General features: G+C 61.1%; 1 protein-coding gene across 1 annotated transcript; it reads left to right on the forward strand.

Moving 5' to 3' along the window:
• The first annotated feature begins 841 nt into the window (after window positions 1–841).
• IL12RB1 (interleukin 12 receptor subunit beta 1) lies at window positions 842–5,903 on the forward strand. The gene is made up of 15 exons (XM_032092347.1): window positions 842–1,271; window positions 1,660–1,777; window positions 1,857–2,026; window positions 2,109–2,293; window positions 2,452–2,794; window positions 2,957–3,067; window positions 3,151–3,534; window positions 3,627–3,797; window positions 3,877–3,978; window positions 4,063–4,203; window positions 4,297–4,440; window positions 4,577–4,673; window positions 4,754–4,835; window positions 4,936–5,274; window positions 5,335–5,903. Exons 1-15 carry the CDS (start codon window positions 1,226–1,228, stop codon window positions 5,509–5,511), a joined length of 2,610 nt encoding a protein of 869 aa, XP_031948238.1. The 5' UTR covers window positions 842–1,225; the 3' UTR covers window positions 5,512–5,903.
• The last annotated feature ends 7,533 nt before the right edge of the window (window positions 5,904–13,436 follow it).

The following is a 13,436-nucleotide window of genomic DNA, read 5'->3' on the forward strand; positions in this document are numbered from 1 at the left end:
CAGCTCTGGCACACACAGGATGGCCTGGAGCTGGCACAGTCTGCCTGGCATGGTACAGCCCCACATGGCAATGCCTGGGGGTGGCACAGCAGGGCATGGAGTGGGAGCTTGGTGTGGTCCAGTCCAGGTCTGTCCTGGTTGGCACAGCGCATCACAGAGCTGCTTATGGCCTGGGGCAGCACTGCCCGGTACAGTCCAGCATGGCACGGCACAGCCCAGTCTGACACAGCATGGTCCAGCAAGGCATAGCCTGGAGTGACGCAGCACGGCCTGGTTCAGCATGGCACAGCCCAGTCCGGCCCAGTCCAATCCAGTCCAGTCTGTCGTGGCACGGCAAAGCCCAGCACGGCTCAGTTTGGCACAGCATGGCTTGGTGTGTACCCCCACCCCGGCGGGCAGGAGAGGGGACACACAGGGAGGACAAACAGGGGAGTCAGGAGGTGCCAGAGGACCCTCTGTGCCCCCAGCCCAGCCGTGTCCACGCTGTCCCAGCACAGAGACACTCCCGCCACCGCCGCCCTCCGGCCCCGAGGAGGGGCCGCACAAGGGGCCGCTTTCTGCGGGAACAAGGGCACTCTGTGCACGGCCTCCGGTGCCACCCGGCTCCACCGTCCCGGGTCACCCGCCCCGTCACACGGCTCTGGCGTCCCGGTGCCACCGCGCTCTCCCGCCTCACTGGGGCTTTGTTCTCGCGGCGCAGGGAATGAGTGGCTCTGGGGACAAGCATAACAGACCCCTCCCAAAAAAATAATACCCAGAGAACCCCAACCTCGGAGCAGCCGCTGGAGGTGCACCCAGTTACGGGCAGAGGTCCAGAAACACGCTGAGTGCATAGAAAAAAACACAACCAAAAACCCCAAGACTCATCTTTCGCTTACTTTGCGCTTCTCGCTGTGCCGGAGCACGTGGCGCGGCCGGGACATGCGGTGCAGCCGCGGGGCAGGGGTGGCCTCATCCCGGCAGTCGTGCCGGCAAAAAAAAGGGGGATATTTTGGTTGCTTTCTCTTTTGCTTTTGGTAAAAGTGGGGCACGCACTCACGTCTGGGGCTCTGCCCTGCGTGGGAACGGCGCACTCTGAGCAGAAGAGGAAACCCAAGCGCGGGAAGCCGAGCTGAGCACAGGGACCGCCGCCACGCCCGAGGGGGCACCCGTGGGGTGCCGGGGGATTGGGAGCCAGGAAGGGCAGCGGAGCCCCGGATCCGGTGTGGGACATCCCAGGTGGGCGATGCTGGGGTGGCTGCTGGCAGCGCTGGCGGCGCTGGCGCAGGGCGGTAAGTGCTCTTGCGGTGCTGCGAGATGAGAGATAACTTCAGAAGACTTTCAATGAATGATTCGGGGACGATAAGACTTGGGGAGCTCCCGGCGAGAGATGGAGATACTCACCCAAAACCACAGGGACGGAGTAAAGACGGTGAATCCCCTCTGGCAGCGGGCAGCAGTTGGGGCGAGTGGCACCAGCCAGCGCTGCCTCACTGGGGAGGGGGAACACAGGGGGTTTGGGGTGAAAGTCGCCACCCAAGTCGCGCCAGCTGGGGTGCAGCTGTTCTGATTCCCCATTTGAGCAACACGGCAAGCAGGCAGCAGCCACACCACTGCTCCCTCCATGCACGGGATGGAGTTTGGCATGCGGGAGCCTCCAGCCACTGCCCTGTCCCGCAGGCACCGTCGCAGCCCACGGAGTCTCCTGCTGGAAGAAATGCAACACCCCCAAGCTTTTCCGCTGCTCCTGGCCACCCCTCGGTCCCGCCGGCAGCACCTTCTATACCCTGAACTTCTGGTGAGTTGGGCAGCGCGGCGGGGAGAGGGAACCCAGGGGATGTGTCCCAAATCCCACCTTGTGCCCGCTCCCTCCCCAGCTTTGAGAAACAAAACCTGTGCCGCCACCTTAAGGTGGGCACGGCGACCAGCTATAGACCCCCGCATCGCGAAGTGTACATCTTCGAGAACACCACGGCCTGGGTGGAGGCACGCTGGGGGGACCAGGTCCACAGGACCCCCAACCACACCCTTTACCTCGACAAGGCTGGTGAGTGCCCCCGGGACCTGGCTGGCAGCCAGCACCAGCACTAGGAACAGCCAGACCACCCAAAACTGCCTCATCTTTCCAGTCAAACTGGATCCACTTCCTAGTGGAATGTCCTTCTCCAAGACTGGTGGCCAGCTGAGGGTGAGGGTGCCACAGCCACAGTGCCACGGCATGGAGCAGCCGCCACAGAGGGAGGCTCGCTTCTGGAGGGTGGGAGACAGCAGCTGGACACAGGTAAAAGTGCTGTTTGCTGGAGCTGGCAGCAACTGACAGGACAGTCAGGAGCATCACGACAGCCCAGGGAGTGTGGGGGCCCAGTGATGTCACTGTCCCCCCCCCAAACCCAGCTGTGTCCCATCTGTTTCTCTGCGTTATCAACTCTGCCTTGTCCTCTGGCCATGGGATCCTGCTGCTGCCCATAACAGGATCAGGCCATGATTCTCAGGGATTACACAGACAAAACCCCAGATTATACTAATGACGACAACGGATCAAATCCGGATGCTTGTCCCCAGAGGAGCTCTCAGAGCTGGGGACCCCCCACCCCTTTCAATTGCTGCCAGGAGGGTCCCAGCATTGAGGGGGCCCCCTGGCCACCATGTCCTCTCCATTCCTTTTGGGTCTCCCAGCCCCTAGGATATTTGGGGATCACAGGGCAGCACTGCTGTCCCAGTAAAATACTGGTTTTACTGGGTGGGTGTCTCCATCCCCGGTTGTCTCTGCAGGTGACATGTGAGACTGTGATGGTGACAGGTGAAGATGACTCAGGTTGGTTTGTCCTGTGGGAGTGTTGGGGACAAGCATCTCCCAGGGGTGCTCCCATATCCTGGTGGGGTGCTCTGCCCTGTGCTCCCTGCCCAGCACCCCATGATGGCCAAAAGCTGGGGAAAAGAGGCGTCACCCCCACCTGACCCTGCCACCCCTCTCTAGTGACCTGTGCCCTGGGGGTAAACGGCACCTTCGTGGTCCAGCTCCGGCACAAGCCTCACCACTGGAGCAGCTACTGGAGTGACTGGAGCAGCAACATCTCTGTTCCCGAGGGTGAGGAACAGGAGAGGAGCCTGGTGAGATCCCAACAGCTCTCAAAAACATTGATAGCTCAGTCAGGTTTGCTCCTCCTGCAGAAATCCTGGCAAGCCCAGTGCTGAGCCATCAACTGGGCAAACTGGGGAGAGATGGGCAGCGGGTGCTGAGGCTGAGCTGGCAGGTACAGTGGCGTCCCTGGGGGCCCTCCCGGGTGTCCGCCACCATTTCATGCCCCGAGTCACCCCCTTTTCCTCCCCAGCCAGTCCTCAAGGAGCAAAGGAATGTCACCTACAAGCTGGACGTCCGCATGTTGGCTTGTGGCTGTGCAGAGTCAGATGAGAAGGACACTGTGCTGGGCTGGGAGGTGACAGAGCACAACCTCACCCTCTCCGGGGCTGAATATGAAATCCTGCTGACCGCGGTCAACACCGCGGGGCCGGGGCCAGCGCAGCAGCTCCGTGTGCCGGCAGAGCAGCGCGCAGGTACTCGCCCCTCTAGGAGTGCCGAGCTCCCCCGGCAGCCCTCAGGGCGTTGTTTTTTCCGGCTACCCTGAATATCCCCCGTTTCCTCCCAGATCTCAGCTTCAAGGAGATCAGCGTGGCCGGCAGCACCGTCACTGTGCAGTGGGAAGCTCCGGTCGCTGGCAGCGCCTTCTGCTTCGAGCAGCAGACACCGCCAGAGCCCCCGAAACAGGGCGTCTGCATCCGGCAGGAATTCCCTGCCAGCAGCATCCACGTGGAGAGAGGCAGGGAGCGCCCCAAGCCCCCCGCTGTTCCCCCACCCGGGGTCAGAGGGTCTCACCAGCACCCCCGGTTCCTCCTCAGGATCGCTGGCAGCGCCGGGCTGTCACCGCCTCGCCGTGCACGGCTGGGACGAGAAGCGGGGCTGGGCCACCTTCGCCCTGTGGCACCACTACGCCAGCAACGGTGCGTGTGGGAGCTGTGCATCCGCACCTGGTTTCACTCCAGAAGGGGCGTTCCTGAAATAATCCCCCGGTTTTTTGCGCACAGACTCGCTGGCCGTGCCCATCAACATCAGCGCCGCAGACGCCGCCGTTGTCCTCCAGTGGAAACCGTCCCCACGAGCCGCCTGTCCCGGCGCGCTGGCCAAGTACCGCATCTGCCACGCGGCCGAGGGGGACAACGTGACCTGTGAGTGGGACACCTCGATCCCCGTGGGGCAGGAGGAGGGTGCTGCCCGCAGGCAGCTGCCAGCCTGCCCCACACTCGGTTTTGTTTGCCCAGACAGCGAACTGGATGCCACGGCATCAAACTTCACCCTCCAAAACCTCCAGCCTGGCACAGCCCACAGGGTGGGTGTCTGGGAGGTGACAGAGGACAGCGAGGGGACCTGCAGAGCTTGGTGGCACTTCCAGACCAAGGCGCTGGGTAATGGCTGAGACCCCGCGCTCTCCCCACTCCCCATGGGGTGCTCTCTCCACTGTGTGCTCGCCCTCACCCCAAAACGTCTCCTGTGTCCCTGTTGGGGGCAGGAACGCCACCACCCAGCCATGTCCATCCTCAGGTCCCCAGGGAGCAGCGTGGAGAGGCAACCTGAAGTACCTGGGCATCCCGCTTGGTCTCCCCGTCGCAGCTGCCATCTACTACCTGAGCAAAAGGAGGTGACAGAGCACCCTCGTCCCCAAAGCCGCTCAGGCCACCCCATCACTGCCCACCCCCTCACCAACCACTCCCTTCCCAGGGCTCGCCGCCTCCTCTTCCCACCCCTTCCCAAGCCCGTGGGCACCAAAGCCATCCAGTTCTCTGCCGGCGAGATGAGCCAGGTGAGGTGTAAGGTGCAGGAGGGGCCAGATCCCACAGCCCCAAACGCCCATGCGCAGCCCTGGCACGGGACGTTCCACCCCAAACCCACCCAACCCTTAGGGCCAGCCCCGGACAGGCCTCCTGGAGCCCTCGGAGAGGTTCAACCCAGCCGAGCTGCTGCTGACGGAGCCGGATCCCAGCGAGGAGACGGCTGACACGGGCACACAGACTGCGGTGCCACACCCCGACGTGTCGCAGCCCGGCCCCGCGCTGGAAAAGCCGGCGGCAGCGGTGGTGTCCCCCCCGGGCTATGGGGGGGAGCTGCCCTTCGCCTACCGCAGGCAGGAGATGCTGAGCCCGGTGGGATCTCCACTCTCTGGCAGCGCCAGCTGCACCGGGCACCACCCCGGAGAGGAGGAGGAGGAGGAGGAAGAGGAGGAGGAGGGGGAGGAGGAGGAGGAGGAGGAGGAGGAGGAGGAGAAGGAGGAGAAGGAGGAGAAGGAGGAGGAGGAGGAGGAGGAGGAGGAGGAGGAAGAAGAGGAGGAGAAGGAGGAAGAGGAGGAAGAGGAGGAAGAGGAGGGAAGGCAGGGGCTGCACCAGCCTCTGATCCCCATTGCCCTGCTCATCTCTGACAAACCCATCATCATCAGGGATGAGGAAGGATGGGATCCCTCGCCGGAGAAGTCGGTGCCGTAGCCATGACCAAGGCTGGAGCAGCGGGGATGGACGGCAGGAGGGGGACAGGGGTGTCCCATGGAATGCGGAGTGTCTGTGTGCCATGCTGAGTGCCAGCCCGTGGCTTCACGGTCACACCGGCGCTTTCAGGGGGGTTTCTGGTTTCCAGGGCACGGAAGGCGACCCCTCTGGGTGCAGCGTTGCGCCGGGACAGGTTTTGGCCACGCAATTCCCAGCCTCAACCTTTCACCGGCGATAAAACCCGAGCGAAGGCGGCTGCAGAGTCTGGCCAGGACCGAGGGTATTTCCATGCCTGGATTGGGAGGAGAGGCAGAGCTTCATCCCAGCCGGCTGCTACCCCTGGAACAAATATCCTGGCGGGGACACAAAAAGCCCCAGCACCAAACACCTGCCAAAAAAAAAAAAAAAAAGTTCAAAAAGAAAGAAAGAAAGGAAAAAAAGAACAACCAGATTTAAAAAATAAACACAAACATTAAAAAGATTAAAATAACTGCACAAAGCAGCAGGGCTGAGATGGTTTTCCTCGCCTGACCCGGGCAGATTACAGCAAGGATTTAGAGCCGAGGTTCAATCCACGGCGCTGTGGAGGACGCAGCCAGGCAGCCGGCCCGGGGGTGATCCATGAGGGCCCCCCCCAGCCCCTTCCCGTGGGGCCACGCCGCCGTCTCGGGCCTTATCTGGGACAGAATTAGAGATGAAAAGCAATTTGTGGTTTTCTCTGCCTGGCGCGGCGGTGTTTATTTGCTGAGAGGGCAAAAAAGAATCTTAAAAACCAAAAAGCTGCGTGAGGTTAGCAACACGGGGAAATCCAGGTGCACAGCCACGATGTCTCAGCCATTGACACTCGGCCTCCTCACTGCTGCTCTTGGCTCCACTCACGTTTTGCAAAGTATTTCGCTCAAACTGCGCTCGCAGCAGCGGCACCCGCGGGCGGAAACCGCGGCGATGCCGAGCGGAGACAGCGCTCCAGGGCGGCACCTTCACCCAGACCTCGGCCAGGGACGGCTGCGGTGGGATTTATGGCCATTCCCCGCGCTCCAGGGATGAGGTGGCTGCCGTGGTGTCGCTCCCAGACACCAGGCTGGGGGTCTCACCCAGCTGAGTTCGTGCAGGACCCCCATCACCGGTGCCGTCCCACCGCCGTCCGGCACCGCGCGTCCAGCCCGGCTCAGCTGCTGGTGGAGCCACGAGGTGGCACCAGCCCCACGTCCCCACGGCGATTCCCAACTTCTTGGCAGAGCAAATCTATCGCTGCCTCCCTGCATGTGAGAGGAGTGTGCGTCGGGAGTGTGTGTCAGGCCCCTGTGCCCGGCAGCTTTGCTCCTCCAGCCCCCCAAATCCCTGGGGATCGACTGGAGGGGGAATATCCGGCATCCTGACACGCAGAAACCCAGCGCAGAGATCAGACTTAGGGAATTTGTTGGGTTTTGGGCGATGCCAGGCTCACTTCAGAGCACACCAGGCACATGTGGAGGAAGTATCTGGTTACGGGCGTGGAGGCACACTCGGGTTTCAGCCCCAGCCCCTGTTTACAGCTGGTTTTTGGGGTCAGAGCGATGATGAGGGAAAGCTCTGAGGGTCACAGCTCAGCACGGTTGGGTAGCAGCAGTAAACACATGGTCCGGCTCGGGGCCAGCGCTGATGCCAGTTAATCATTCCAGCCCATGGAACGAGTTCACAGCAGGACAGCCAGGCCTGGCCGCTGCATTAAAAACACCCTGGGCAGGCAGGGGACATGAGACCCCCCTCACTGCCCCCATGGGGTCACTCCCCAGGGATCCATCCCACCCATGGTGCCACTCACATCCCCCCTGACGCCTTCAGGGATGGCCTTGTCGCCACCGATGGCTCTGTCCCCACCAATGGCCCCGTGCATTTTTCCCCACACCTGTCCCGAGTTGGCCAGTGCTCTGCCAGGAACACTGCGCCATGTGAAGCCCATGGACATGCTGGGGAAAATTAATCAAGCCAGGCTTGCCAATTAGTGTGAGTGAGCAACTCAGGGCTTGCTAATTAGTTTAAATTTCACAGGACTGGTTCCCAAATGAGTCCCCAGGCGCCACGCTGAGCTTGGTGACCCAAGGACAGCCGCTAGGCCAGCTTTTGCAGCCACGATGTGACCTTCCCTACTCCTCTGTCCCAGCACAGCACCCAGACGTGCCACAGGGCATTGGTTATGCCTGGCAAGAGCCACTGCCACCCACAGCCTGAGGACAACTCATTACACCCAGCAGGGGACTCCTTCCAGGACAGCTCTGGGATAAGCAGCCAAAATCCCTCCCAGCAGGGAAGATAAAGGTCAGCCGAGTGCCATTATGATCCCAAAGTCATCCCATGGGGTCCCCTGTTCACACCCAGTGGTGCCAGCACTGCCCACACACCACCGGTGACAATGCCATTTGCTGGCACAAGTGTGGAGCACCCCTGCCCTCAAGGGAAAAACCCCTACTCTCCCTATTCTCACAGGGTCCCAGTGCTGTGTCCCCAAAAGCAAATGGCACTGGGGATGTGCACATGGATTGACCTGGCTCCGCTTGCTCTTGTGGAGTGGAAAATTCAGCACTGCATCCCAAGGAAGCAGGTGGGGCAGCCAGAAGGAGCTGCAGGGAGGTGCCGGCCGGGTGATTTGCTCTTGGCTCCCTGATTTGACAGAATCATTAAGGTTGGAAAAGCCCTCTAAGATCATCGAGCCCAACCACTAATCCAGCACTGCCAAGCCCACTGCTAACCCATGTCCCCAAGTGCCACAGCCACACAGCGTTTGCATCCCTCCAGGGCTGGCGACTCCACCACTGCCCAGGGCAGCCTGTGCCAGTGCTTGACAACCATTTCCATGAAGAAATTTTTCCTGATATCCAACCTAAACCTCCCCTGGTGCGACTTGAAGCCATTTCTTCTTGATTTTGGGGATGTGAGCTCAGAGATAAAACATAAAATAGCGGCTATGGCCCCATCAGTATCAGCTCTTGGGGGGTCCGAGCCCCTGCAGAAGGAAAAGTCCATCCCTGCAGGTCCAGACTGATATTTTCACACCAGATTAAGGTGTTTTGCTCCCAGATTGAGAAGTCTAACCTGCTTCCCGGCCTCGAGGAAACAGCCCTGCAGAGCCACAGCCTGGCTTTAACACGGGCAGAGGAGAAGGTCACAACTCTGCAATCCCCTCCCTCATTCATCCATCCCTTTCCCAGCCCGTTCCCTCATCTGTACATCCCTCACCCAACCCTTTCCCCGCACCCAGCACCATTTCCTGCTCCCTAAACCCTATCCCAGAGAAGAGCTGATGCCAGCAGGAAGTTTGAGCCCAGCCCGACCACCAGCCGTGGCCAGGAGCAGGATTATTTGCTGGGCAAAAAGCCATCGCTGCCACCACCTCCTCAATGCCACCCGCTGCCAGGCAGATTGGGTGACTTAATCCCTAGGCAAACAAACTGATCCCTGGGATTTTTTTTTTATTATTATATTTTAAGCAGAATTCAAGGGCTGCAGACAGCTCATCTCATCCACCCCCCCAAGCACTGCAAAGCCCCCGTGGGCAGGATACCTGGTGGTTCCTGTGGTAGGAAACCCCTGCAGCTGGGGAACTGGGGCTTTTCCTCCCTAAAAAAAGCTTCTGGGATTCTTCTCCCCCCCCCCCCCCAAAAAAAAAAGCCCCAAGCATTGCTGGTACAGGCATCCCAGCGGGGAAGGGGCTGCAGGGCCCACAGATGGACAGATGGACACGTGGACAGAGAGCCGCCGGCCACAGCTGGGCTCAGCTTGTTTTGAAAGTCACGGGTGTTTCAGCGCCGGCGTTTTGCAACCATTCGGTGTCACAACAACAACAACAACTCGGTTCTACTTCTCAAACAGGCCCCGAGGCCGCCCCGGCTCTTTCCTGCTCACGTCAGCTGCAACAGCCTCACCCGGGCCAGGGCTATTTCCAAACCCAGCCACGGAAAAGGACTTGAAGCAGCAGCGAAAGTGAATATTTCCTATTTTTTCCCCACCAGGAGGGGCTCGGAGCAGCCCTCGGGGTGGCACTGGATGCTCAGATCACTGCAAAACCCCGCCGGGGCGCTGCGAGCCCCAGCATGTCAGCCGGGAGAAATGGTTGAAAACCCATCTTCTCCCTGCCCGGAACGGCCGGGCCGTGGTAGGAGGCATTTTCCTCCCTGCAGTTTGAATGCTCTCGGATGGCTGCGCTCAGGGCCGGCAGCCCCAGGGGCAGCTCAGCCGCTGGCACGGCCGGAGCTTTCCAGGCTTTGGCAGCTGCAAAGCCACAGCTATTGAATTATGGGGTGGTTTGGGTTTCTTTTTGTTTTTTTTTTTTTTTGTTTGTTTGGGGATTTTTTTTCTTGTTTTGGTTTTTATTTCAACGGAAACTTTATAATAATAGCAAAAGAAATCATAAACTGAGGGTGTCGGGAGGCGGGCGGCCGCCTCCGTGCCTGAGTATCGGGTGATCAGGAAGGGGAGGACGCTGAGTCCTTATCGGCACACGCGTTCCCTGCCCCCTTGGCAGCGGAGACGGCCGGAGGTTTTGCAGCATAAACATATTTTGCTCAAGCAGGCGGCCAGAGTTGAGCTAAGGACAACTCGATAACCAGAGAGCCCCCCAAAAATCGCCTTTTTGCAGCAGCCTCCCCCATCTGTCTCATCCCAGAGCAAGCCGCCAGGCCGGCTTTGCAGCGATAAATACGGACCAAGAACAACCCCCCTTCTCCCAGATCCGCTCCCAGGGTGTTTACCGGCTCTTTGCAGGCAGATTGACTCTCCCTCATTTTTTCACACGCCAAAACCGCCGGGAAAGCGGAGGGAACCGGCTCGAGCCCCTCCGGGACCGTCCGGGAGCGCCACCGCCGCCCTCCCCACCGGCACTGCCCGGCGCAGCCACCTCCAACCAGCCGGGACCCCCGGGCTATCGCTGCCTCCATCGCTGGGCCGGGATGCGGTGGCATTTACACAGCTGCTCAGCAGGAAAATCCCTCTCCCTGCTCCACATAACCCCTTGCATTTAAATATAACCGCGTTCAGGCTTGCTAATGAGGTTGGGAAATGGGAAGGGGGTTCATTGCAGGCTCCTGGTGATGTGTGGGCATCCCTGCGAGCTGGCTTGGACCAACCTCTCCCCAAACTGAGCTCGGTCTGGGGTTTTCTTTTGTTGAAATCAGCTCAAATTTTCTGCTTCTTGCAGGGTGATAGGGAAAAAAAAAAAGCAGCACAACCAGGTTTCTGAAGACTTTGCGGTTGGGGCGTGGGAGGAGGGATCGGAACCGTAGGGTTTGACAGGGCTGCCCCATCACTCCTGCCCTGGAGCAGGGCTGAGGTGACAGGAGCAGTAAGGGTGACAGCCCCGCACTCCTCGCCTCTCAGCTGGGTCCCCACTGACCCCCAGAGCGGCTCACCAGTGACTGCGGTGCCACTCGCTCCTCCCTGAGCCAAATGCCACACCAACAAGGTTTTGTCTGCGGGGCTCAGGGCGTGCGATGTCACCGTGCCACATCCCCCTGGACGTGGTGGGGACCGCGCACCCACCCGGGGCTGGATGGGGACTTCTCTGCGATTCGTGAAGCGGCGCCTGGGAGTGACGGCAAACCCGGCCGGGGCGTGGAGCGGCGCTGGGAGCAAAGTCCGACATCCCTGGCACAGGGCACGGCCGTGTCACCCGCAGAGTCCAGCCCGTCGCCGCGCGTGGCGTGGGAGCCGTGCCCCGTCCCCGGCTGTCCCCAAGCTCCCTGTTTGTGTGCCAACACATCACGTGCGGCCGCTGGATGATCCGGGAGGGGGGGGATTTTTATTTTTTTATAGTGTTGTTGTTTTTTTTGAACAAAGCCAAAATATTTGCGTCCCCACGGGGACGGCTCCGGGTCACTGGGCATGGAACGCCGCACTGGGGTCCCGGTGGGAGAGGGGACACCCGGCTCCGTGGCGAGGGTCCGGTGCCGGCGGCTCCATCCCTGGCGCGGTCCCCAATGTTTATACATAGACATGTTTGTGCGCGGCACCGGCCCCTTCCTCGCTCCCAAACAACTGGAGAAAAGTCAAAAAGTCATAAAAATTTTCCATTGCCCGAGGAAAGGAGGGAGCGAGGAGTAACTGTGCAAGGGGCCAGGCAGTGCCAACAGCGAGGGACCCCAAATGAGGGGTCAGACCCAAAAAAACAAGGGGTTGGGTTTGATATAGCGAATAAAGGTGGTGGTTTGCTGCAAAGACAACACCGGCAGCACCGGCCACCATCGGGGTTTGTGGGGTGTCCCGGTGATGTCACCATGTTGCTGGCACGATGCTTACAGGGGACTGGACATGTGGCACGTACAACACGGCCATCCGGCTGCTCCAGACCCCGGTTTTTGGCACTAAAAAAATCTGGTTTGGAATAAAGAAACCTGCGGTTTCTCTGCAGTTTTGCCCCGCACCCGGAGGGGCTCGCTGCCCGCACCAGGCAGGGGAAAAGCTGCGATTCCTGTCGAGCCGGCGGGGAAAGCCCCGGCGCAGGGATGCGGGGACTTTGCCTGCGGTTTCCGTGGGCGGGAGCAGCTCCGGCAAACAGGCGGCTGAGTCAGCGGGCGGAGGGCGGCCGCGATGCCGCCCCGGCATGTCGGGGTGCACGGCTGCTTCCCGGAGCCCTGGCACAGCTCTGACGCATGAACGGGAACCTCAGAGTCCCAGATGCCAAAGATGCTGCCAGGGCCAAGCCATGCCGCCCTCAGCCCTGGTGCTTCTGCAGGGCCGGAGGTTGGAGCAAACCCAAAGCAAGGCCTGGTGCTGCTGGGGACTGTAAGTGTCTCCGCGGTGCTCAGGGACCCTGTAACCTGGGGCTGGGCAGGTTGCCGTGTCCCTAAGCCCCCATCAGCACCGACTGCTGCTCTGCAGGGTGCGAGCGCTGCGAGTCCAGCACCCCACCGGCACAAAGATGCTGAATTTGGGCAGTGCCTGAACCCCGACCCCAGCGCACAGACAGAGCGGGGCATCCCCCTTCGGCCAAAATCCAGATTTATCATCACCAACCGTGCCAACAGAGCAGCCCCTGGCGGGTGCCCCTCGGCAGGTTCTGGGGTGAGCTGCACCCCGCAGGGCTCAGCCCAGCTGGGATGGGGGAAGGCAGTGCTTGTTTTGGGAGCTGGACGGGCGCCCGGGCCGGAGGCAGCAGCGGCGCAGCTAATCCCGGCCCTCGCAGGGCTGCGCCAGCCCCGGCACATTCTGTCCCTGCCAGCGCCGGGACGGCCACAAGGTTCGCGTGTCACCCTCCCCGTGGCACGGCCGCGCTGGCCCCCGCCACTGACCCCCAGGCCACAGGACAACAGCCTCAGCTGAAGGCTGTGGCCACCGTGATGGCACCGAGCATCATCCGGGGATGGGGAGAGCCCCCCAAAATGCTGCAGAAAGGGGCCGCAGGAGCGGGGTGTCCCAGCGCCCTGCAGAGCCCTGAGCTGCAGTGGGGAGGGAATTCCCAGCACGCCTGCGACCGGGGCAGAGGGGTCCCACAACTTTGGGACTGAAAGGCAAAAATGACAGGACAGAGGAGCAGAGCAGGGGGTGGGGGTGGGTTTCCGTGCCCCTCGCAAGGAGCAGATTCTGCCGAGCGGTCTGGGCAGCATTTTCCAGCGCACGGAGCCAAGAGCTATAAATAATCCCGGCACTGTAATTGCATCACGCGCCTCCTGCCCGGGGTCGGGTCTCGGTGCTGCCGCGGCATCGCCGCGCAGGGCACGGGGCCGTTCCGGCTCAGCGGACCCCCAAGGAGCCCCAAACCCCCCGTGTCCGGGGAAACAGCCCGGGCTGTTCAATCAGGACTTTGGAGCCGGGGCAGATAAACAACGGAAGGTTGGAGGGAGCACCGGCAGCGCTGCCAGCAGTTGTGAAAGCACTGCCTGCAAGGGTCTGCACCGTGCCCCGGCTCCAAATGTCCAGACGAGGTATTTTTAGCCCCTCCAGGATTCAGGAGT

This window comes from Corvus moneduloides, chromosome 28, assembly GCF_009650955.1.
Source record: "Corvus moneduloides isolate bCorMon1 chromosome 28, bCorMon1.pri, whole genome shotgun sequence".
In the NCBI taxonomy this organism is placed as follows: domain Eukaryota; kingdom Metazoa; phylum Chordata; class Aves; order Passeriformes; family Corvidae; genus Corvus; species Corvus moneduloides.